This window comes from Cajanus cajan, chromosome 3, assembly GCF_000230855.2.
Source record: "Cajanus cajan strain Asha chromosome 3, NIPB_CcT2T_4, whole genome shotgun sequence".
In the NCBI taxonomy this organism is placed as follows: domain Eukaryota; kingdom Viridiplantae; phylum Streptophyta; class Magnoliopsida; order Fabales; family Fabaceae; genus Cajanus; species Cajanus cajan.
In genome coordinates this window covers 81,213,227-81,223,317 of record NC_138519.1, presented here as the reverse complement: position 1 = coordinate 81,223,317, position 10,091 = coordinate 81,213,227, and the positions used below count along the sequence as shown (strand labels likewise).

Here is a 10,091-nt window from a genome sequence, read left to right as displayed (position 1 = left end):
CTTTGTACAAGAATTTGATAAGAAAATAGGCGACATTGTTTCAGACCTAAGTTGCAGCATTTTGGTTGTCAATATAATTAACTTAAGATGTATACAATAGATATATTTTTTGAACATGGACAACAACCCGAGGACATCAAATCATTTTTATTGTCATCATTATGTGCAAACTTCATCCGCAGAACCTACTGACCGCATACTCCTGGATTGGAAATCATTCATTTATTATTTTCAATTTCTGAGTGACAAAGTTGAATGATGGCAATGGTTTTCCAATAGTTTATTACTTTTAATTTCGTTGTCCAGTGTGTACACCTTTGTTTTGGTTTTTCATTGACCAAATAACATGCCAAAATAAAATATCAAATCATATGGGTTTATGTTTTTTTTATATACGTGTTGTACACTATTAATAAATTAAAAAATGTTTTCATTATTATTTATTAACGTCGTAATTTGATTATAAATGCTAATGTGTATTGTCAGGTTGAGTTCATCCCTACCTCCTCTTTCAACACAAAAAAAAATGAGTACAAACAGCTCTCAGCCAAAGGTTTATGTCGTCTTTGAGGGACGGAACCCAGGAATTTATTACTGTTGGGAAGAATGTGAAGCACATATTAGTGGCTACAGGGGTAACAAGCATAAATCATATGCCACGTATGAAGAAGCATGATCCGCTTGGATAATATACTGCAACAAACAAGGCACTCAACACAAAAAAAAATAAAAACAAAGGTCACAGAAAATCTCCAAAAGAATCAACGAGTGGCGGAGAAGGTTCATTTTTCCATTAATTTATGAATAATTTATTTATTATAAATATTTAATTACTTTTTGTTTTTATGTTGTTGTTATTAGGTAGTAAGCCACATGATATTGCAGAGGACACTAATAGTGAGGTGTTTCTTGTTCATCAAAGCATGGGAATATTGTTGTCTGACATATGTGCCGTTCGTGGTTATCCTGAGCCAATGTTCACTCTGGAGCGAAAACAAATTGTTGAAGGAGTTGAGTATCGTAGGTACTATGGAACATTGGTTACGGGTGATGTTGGGAACCTGGTTTCATTGGGAAAATTTGCAGCAAATGACTACGATGCTCAAGAGGATGTGTCGGCTTCATTGATTCGTCTACTACTAGCAGCAACGGGTAAATGAACAACTTGAAAAAACAATGAATCAAAATTTGGAGCTGGAGATGGAGGTTTGTATGTTAAATGAACAGATGGCAAATTTGAGAGGTGCGAAGGAAAAACAAGAACAATGATTGTTTGAAACATGTATCCTACTCCGCCGTAGTCACTGCATATTTTGTTTGTATGTTAAGGACATGATAAATGTTTTTGTTTGTTTTTTGATGTTGTTGGAAAGGGTGGTTATTTCCTTTTATGACAATGTTTTATGATATTCTGTATGTATTTAACTTGTTCCTTTTTTTAAAATGACGAATGTGTTATATTCATCATAATTGTTCAACTTCCACTCAACTCACCGAACCTTGTCTTTATTTATTTATGCAGTGAACACTGAGTGTTTTAGTTATGCGCTGCAAATATTTGTCATTAATAGACATGTTACATATAATTGCATTTACTTTTGTTTTAACATCCACATATTCATTCATATTTGATCTGAGTCTGCCTGTTAAAATTCAGTCGTTAAATATAAACATTTTGTGTTATAATTTGTGTTAATTTAATGTAGTCAACTTCATTATAAACTAACAATATAATTGTAGCGTCAATGATTACAAATTATAAGTCATAAGGAAAGTCATGTAATACAGTATCTCTTGAAATAAAGACAAACACCATTACCCTTTTTGTACATATAGTATCTTCGGATCATGAGTAAAATAAAATTGAAGGACATCGTCCACCAAAAAGTTGTTTGAGCAGACGAACTCATACCATCCTGCAGCCATGTACCTTTTATGACAACTTCCCTTAAGTTGACATAAATATTGATTATCTTCCTCATCTTGTATGACTATTTTTTGTTGTTCATCTGGGATAAAATCTCTAACAACATGACATGGAATAGTCTACAACAACAACATTTTATAATTAGTGATCAATAAATTTATTATTTAAACTAATTATGAGTACTTGCATATTTTCATTGAATCCTGTATATTCAAATATAAACAGTTGCATTACAAAGAAAAACACTTTATAAACAGTACTACTTAACATAATAAATAATATTAAATTACCATTCCTGGAGTTATTTTTGAACCGGAAGTTTGAAACCAGTATTTGAAGTTGCCCTTGTTTACCGATGTCGATGAAGATGCCATTTTTAAAATCTGAACAAATAAATTTCTTTACTAACAATTATTTATGTTCTTGGATTCTGTAGTTTAAATAAATTTGCAAATGAAACTGAAAACCGACATACCTGAATGAGACAACGATGAAGTCAACCCTGAACAAAACCCAAACCAAACCTAGGCTTTTATAAAATATTAGTTTCAAACTGGAAATATATGGTGTTCGGTTGTGGAAGACGGAATGTGAAAAGCGTGTGTTTGTTGAACAAAAATAGCAGTCATGTTTTTAAGTTGAAAGGGTTTACATATAACACCAAATATGAAGGGTTGCTAATTTACACTAAAACCCTTTACCGAAATGGGTATTAATTAGTTATAAAATAATTAATCATAATAACCCCAAAAGACACAAAAGCGGTTTTTACATTTACGAAGCACACACGCATGATATCAAATTTATGTTTCTATCACTGCAATGAATCATTCCATAAGCAATGATGATTTCAGAAGTAAAAAGTAATAATCACATCATAAAGTCATACACGTATACAATTGTACGTGTTCGGACACAAATCTCCGTAACATTTTCCGAAATTAGTTTAAAACACAAAATAATAAACATCTTTTTAAATAACATTATTATAATTTTTATTTAATGTTAAGTATTACTTAAAATTTTCTGTATATTTTGTCTTAAAAGTCTGAATTTTATGTGATTCTCATTTAGTACTTCACTATATAATTAATTAAAAAAATTTAATTCAGCCGTTCTATACATGTTGTTTATACTATATTAATATGTATTTATTGGAATAGACAATTCTATATTTATTAGTTATATATTTATTAAATTCTGAAAACCCTGCAACCTCATCCACTTAAATCCACTTAAAATATAAAACAAAAAATAAATGTATATAAACGGGTGCATAGATTAAATAAACAGTTGTACTCCACCGAACGTCGAATGCAGGGAGTGCAGTTTTTGGAAACAGAAGGGATGCAACTTCTAGTATTCATATCACTCTTCGTAAAACTGCTTTTTCGTATAAATATGACCATCGTCATTTGTTACTCATCATTGTCTCACTTGTCCACCAATACACTCCTCTGATTCTGTACACTTAACATCACACTTACAAATATATGGCACTTCCATTCGAGATAATAACCGAGATATTTTTGCGAGCACCCGTGAAATCATTTTACAGAGCCAAAACGGTGTGTAAGCTTTGGTTTGGTTTGTTTGCTCAATCTGTCCTCGCGAAAATGCACTATGACCTAGCAGTAGACCAAAATAGAATCGCGAAAAAAATTATGTTCTTTTCATGTTTCGTAAATGAAATACTATCAGTAGACGTAACAAAGCCTCTTGTTGCTCTAGACGCCACTTGCATTCTTCGGTCCCCATTGGGCAACTCCATTCGGTACAGTAAAATCGTTGGTACATGTAGGGGAATGGTACTAATTTCGGTGCCTACTTTGATGTTGATATGGAATCCCTCTACTGGATTTACTCGTTCATTTTGTCCATGGTCAGCTACTACAATATCTATATGTGGGGATGTATTTGATATGAACTTGTATGGATTTGGTTATGACCGATCTGAAGACAATTATGTTGTCCTTCAAATTTATCTTAGTAAACGTGATACATCCCATCACACTTTGCTGTATTCTGTCAATGATGATTCATGGAGGGATTTCGAACATGACTCCCTTTCCACCATTACACACCCTTCTGTTTCTGTTCATCAGGGATCTATGGGACTGTATTTTGCAGATTCTCTTCACTGGATTACTTTCAACTATGAAACAAATGCTGATTTTATTTTGGCTTATAATTTATTTGAGTCAAAATTTTATCAACTAAGTATTCCGGATGATTGGGACTACACGGTGGACATATGGGAAATGAAGGAATATGGTGTCACAACATCTTGGTCTAAGTTGACATGTATGCAGGTCAGTAATCACATTTCAGGATATATGTTACCCGCCTGTTCTTCAGAGAATTCCCTTGTATTTGTCAACAATGAAAGCGGACTTTTGGCCACATGAAATGCATTAGACGAGACATTAGAATATACGACTTTTGACCATGTACTCCCATTTGAACACCAAATGATAGTCTGTGAAGAGACACTTCTTTCAACCTAAACTTAATGTAATTTTTTGCTTTACTTAGTGTAGGCTTTCTATTTTAATGTTTACCATTAGGTATTAAACATGTAATGAATTGGAATTTGTATTGTATACTTAATATTATATAATATATATATTATAATTTTATTTATTGTTCATATATATATATATATATATATATATATATATTATATTATTTTATTTGTATATGGAATTTGAAGAAAACATTTATTAAATAAATTATATAATCAAATTTATTAATTAATAGTTTATGAAGAATTTGGTTTTTAAAAAAACCGTTAACCAACAATAACACACATGGGAACGTTAAACCAAACAATGAGTATTAAAAACTTAAAAACAAAATTTATAATAAATTTATAAAATTATTAAATTAATAAACAATTTAATAAATAATAAAAAGGAAATTAATAAATAATGTAATTGAAAAAGTAATTAATATTATAAATTCAATAATTAAGACTGAAAAAAAAACTTTAAAAATATTAACAAAATATTAATATTAAAATATGTAATTATAATACATGGTACATTAAGATGAAATTTTAAAAATATAAAAAAAATTTAAACACATAACAAATTTGATAAACATAAATTATTAAAAACAATCAATTAAAATATAAATAAAACAACTAATTACAATAAAATAAAATATATACATATATATGCGACGGTTCCGGTAACCTATGGGAAAATTAAATATAAACCCATGTGACCTTTCATTTGCTTTCCATAGATACACGTAAGCATTTAAAATTCCAACTGCCAAACGCACGATCGAAACTTAATAATTACACGTTTCAGAAAATCATATTTTCTTTTCAGAAGTGGGATAAAGACCATTCCTAAAACCAAGTATTTCATCTTCTTCCTCTTCTGTCTGCCAAAGTCGTAATATCCATTGAAGGGATTCACCGAAATTCACCCCCTTTCCATTTTGCAACGCTAAACAACATCTACTGGTATGATTGTATTTGATTCGAAAATTTTATATTTTTAGTTTATTTTATTGACATTTGTTTCTTAACACATAAATATTCTTAACACATAAATATTCAGGACACTTAAATGTATGTTATTTTACCTTTCACTAACTTTCGGTTTTAGTATAACAAATTTCATGAAAAAATTAACAAACCTTTAGTTTTTTATGATTATTATTACTGTTATCATAAACAAAATCATTGATTCTAAAACTCTTTTCTTCGTCCCATGTATTGTCTTTGTTGCATGTTCTTGTATATTAAATAAAAACCTTAAAATCCAGAAAATGGACCCTCTTATGAATTCTCAAATGGACAACATAGTCAAACAGTTCAGATCTGAGTTATCACCAAATAAAGTTAAGTTATTTTATATTTTCTTTCAAATTCCATATAAATGGTTTAATACTATTATAAAGTATTAATATTCATACTGATCGTTCGTTGAATTCTTTTGTTATTGTTAGGATCGGATATTTTTAAATGCTCAGCTTTACAGACACTGGAATGGTAAGATAGAACTTGGCGAGTGCATCATAACAGACCCAAATGGGAACACCTTTAAACTTAATTTGAAAAATTTAGGACAAACTGTTGGCATGTTTTATGGGGTAAAACAAATTGTAAATTTCTATGGTCTTACATCCAAACACATAGTTGACTTCTACTACAATGACACTAACAATTTTCATATGCGTATTTATAATTTTGCTGAGGAGGAAATATGCTATCCTTAATTGAAAAAACAAACCAACAACACTTCAACAAATATCGGGTAAAGTTTACATACACATAAACCCCAATGTATTATTATTTTATTAATATTTGTAGTACTAAATTACAGTTTTAATTTTGTCAACATTGATACTGTGCAAATTATGCAACCTGAAATTGAAAATCAACATTTAGTTGACAATGATGAAACGATTCCACCAACCCAACTTCAAACACATCCTGCAACCCAACTTGAAAAACATCCAATAACTTGGTTTCCAACGCTCACAAAGGCCGCTTCAACCGGAGACAACCATTGGTGAGCAATAAAATGAATTCTATTTTTTGTTTTTATATTTATAAATGAATATTAAAATTTATCACCAACAACTTTTACTCATTGCAATATTTTCCAGTCAAATATGTTGATGTCTGGAACGTTAACAAGTACAAAATTTGTGTGTTGATTGCAAGGAAATATGGTCAAGTCTGACATTATCAGAAAGTGTACAAAGCGCAACATAAACGAGTTTTACGTGGGCAAAGAATGGGGTCACCTAATTAAGCGACAAGGATACAACCAACAGCAAATGTTGAAAATTGAAAAACTTAATGACCCCAATTATTTAGTTTTGAATGTTGACAAAGCTTCATTCTGAACAGGCGAGTTTATAGTTGCTGCTGCCTGCTGCTCGCCTTCGTTGTCTTATTTTGCTACTGCTACTTCAAATTTTGAACAGAACATTTTATATTTTCTAATTAATTTTTTTGATACTGCTACTTTAATATTCTCATCAATTTATATATTTTGATGTGTTTAATTAATACTTGCATGAAAATATTTACTTTGGTTGTTTGCTGCCGAAATATATATTTGGTTGTCTTTGCAGGTCACAGCAAACAAGAATACACCTGCACAATAACAAAGGTTTGTTTATTATTATATTTAATTTATTTTATTTACATTTGATAAATTTCAAGAATTTTGTTATATCGTTTTTTGTATTATTAGTCCCATGCATCGTTTTATTTTTGACTTCAATTTTCACCATATAATTTTAGCAATAAACCCCAATTTTGGGATTATACTTTCCACGTGCCAACAACATACGACAACACCAACCTCAATCCAATTTTTTAAAAATTTAAAATATTTTGGTTTCATATTAAAAAAATTATATTTTTAAATTACAGTAATATACATTTATTTTCCACAAATAAACATTCCACAAATCATTTTCGACTATTGCTGCCTAAGTCCATCAATGAACCACGAAAAATTTATACTAATCACTCCATTTTATTGCTATCAACATTGAAATTTAAAATAATTAAATAAATTTCGTAACAGATACTATCGAAAACTACTTTAAAACGAAATCCATTTCATAAATAAAACAACAAATTCAAAACATTACTTTTTTATTAAAGAATCGTAAATTTTTAATAATTTTTAAAATTCTCAACTTCCGGATTAGACGGCCACAAATTAATACGTCCTTCAAAAGTTGCTACAATTAATGTTCAATTTAATGTATAATAATAATAATAATATAATTAAAAAAATTAAACCACCCCATATGGTTTTTCGATTACCAAAAATACTTATAACTCATACCGGAAGGTACAGTGGGGTCGTTTTCATAATCAAAAACCACGGTCTTTATTTTGCGACAGCTGTTGATGTTTCAAACCAAAATGACTGCGGAAACGGGGCAACAATGACTGACTTTTTATTTATCAGTTTATCACGCAATCCAACGGTTCAAAGGGGCCTCCTAAACAGAGATAAAGTGACATCCTTTCACCATTCTGTGTCGCCAAACCCTAAACACAAAAAACAACTTTCATCTTCTTCTGAAAGTAGTCTCCTTCGCACACTCATCTTCTTCGCACACTCATCTGAACAACTTCATTGTCCTTCTTTCGGTAACTTCTTCCTATTCATTGTCGTTGTTGTAAAAAATGGACTTTTTTTACCGATTAACATTTTTCAAACTTCAATAATGTTAATATAATGATTAAAATTCCTCCTTTACACTGCTCTTCATCTGTATCATCATATAAATAAAATGAATGTTTTTCATTGCATGTATAACCCACATTGATTTATGATGATCTGGATGCATTCCATACATTATTTTGTCATTATCTATTTTTAGCTTTACACTTTACGGTTTATATATGAAAAAACAGAACAACATGAACCGTAAACCCTAAACCCGTCATTTTACTTGTATTTCTTCCTCCTTCAATGTAGAAAAATGGACTTCTTAAACGACCTAGATCTGGAAAACCCACCAACACACTTCCGATGCGACGTCACCCCAAATAAGGTGAAGTTTTTGCTCATGTCTCTCATAGACAACTTTGACAAGTCCTGCATACGTGTTGCATCAATAATCACCCTACATTTAATATTAAAATAATTAACTCCTGACATTATCATTCATTCAGCATTAGATGCATCTAATCGTATTACCTATCATACACCATATCACACACGATAAAAGTTTCTGAATTTTCTATTAAAGTAATTAATTTTAAGCAAATAAATGAACCAAAAAACACATCTTCGAATGTAACCACGCAACTGCTATTGACATTCACAACGGCCCATTTCAGATGAAAAAAACACATCACCAACGGTCATTTACTTTTTTCGTTCAATTTTTTATTAAAATTTTAAAACTTCAATACAAAATTATGAAAGTTTCATCTTCTGTCATAGGGTGTATTAATACGTTTACATACATGTAATGCTCAATAAAAGTCATGCATCCATACACCACTTGTATAAGTCGTCCTTCAGAGAATTTACCTAAGTTGGTTATATTGTATGTTAATTAAATTTAATTAACATAATTCCATGGTATTCATAATATATATATATATCCTTTTTTCATTTTCTGTAGGGTCGGATTTATATTAATGCACACTTTTACAAGTACTGGATTTGTAAAATAGAACCAGACGACTGTATCATTACTGACCCAAAAGGGAATACGTTCAAGGTTTATCTCAAAAATTTATGTAAAACAGTAGGTATGTTTAATAAAGGGGTCAAAGAAATGATACATTTTTATGGTATCAAAACTAAACATATTGCTGAGTTCTGGTACAAGGGGTCAAACAACTTTAACTTGCATATCTTTACTTTTGCTGAAGAGGAAATATTATATCCTCAAATTAAAAACGAAAATGCGCACACTTCAAAAAGGTACATATAATTGCAACCCTTTATTTTCATTAACTTTAATTTCTAATTTTTTAAATTTTTTTTAATTTTTGTGCACTTTTAATTTTGTCAGCAACGTTAATGTTACTCTTCTGGAGCCTAAAATGGAAATTATAGATCTAACGGGCCCTGATTCACCACAACCACAAGAACAACAACTACAATTGCCTTTTCCAACACAACATATGGCAAGACATCGGGTTGTTTGGTTTCACACTATCATAAAATCTGCATCAACTGGAAGACAACCTTTGGTATGGAGTTACATGACAATTTTTGTTGTAATTAATAACTTTTTTTATTACAATAATTAATATACACATTAATGTCAAAAATTTTCTTTCACTATTCTTTGCAGTATTTTCCGATTAAATACTTTCTTCTTTGGAGCATACACAAATACAATACTTGTGTCTTAATTGATGAAGACGGAGAAATGGTTCAAATTGACATGAAACGAACATCAACACACCGCAACAAAAACGAGTTCTACCTGGGGAAGGAATGGTGTCAGCTTGTTAGACGTCAAGGATACTAGCAAGGCTTACGACTAAAGATTGAAAACTTATTGACTTAAACTTCCTCGTCCTCAATGTTAACAAAGCATGACTTCATGCTTCTTTTATAACTATTGTTTTGTTATAAACTGCTTCTCTATCATTTCAAACTTCTTTTTTCTTTGGATGTGTATCACCATTAACAATCATCAAAACTTA

The 10,091-nt window shown here is 30.3% G+C and overlaps 1 protein-coding gene and 1 long non-coding RNA gene across 2 annotated transcripts; both read left to right on the top strand.

Moving 5' to 3' along the window:
* The first annotated feature begins 3,420 nt into the window (after positions 1-3,420).
* On the top strand, positions 3,421-6,160 carry LOC109807255 (F-box/kelch-repeat protein At3g23880). Its single transcript, XM_020369777.2, has 2 exons — positions 3,421-4,239; positions 5,891-6,160. Exons 1-2 carry the CDS (start codon positions 3,421-3,423, stop codon positions 6,158-6,160), a joined length of 1,089 nt encoding a protein of 362 aa, XP_020225366.2.
* A 1,811-nt stretch (positions 6,161-7,971) lies between these two features.
* On the top strand, positions 7,972-9,746 carry LOC145956611 (uncharacterized). The gene is made up of 4 exons (XR_014432850.1): positions 7,972-8,066; positions 8,398-8,473; positions 9,053-9,357; positions 9,449-9,746. It is a non-coding gene; the product is annotated as an uncharacterized LOC145956611 (long non-coding RNA).
* The last annotated feature ends 345 nt before the right edge of the window (positions 9,747-10,091 follow it).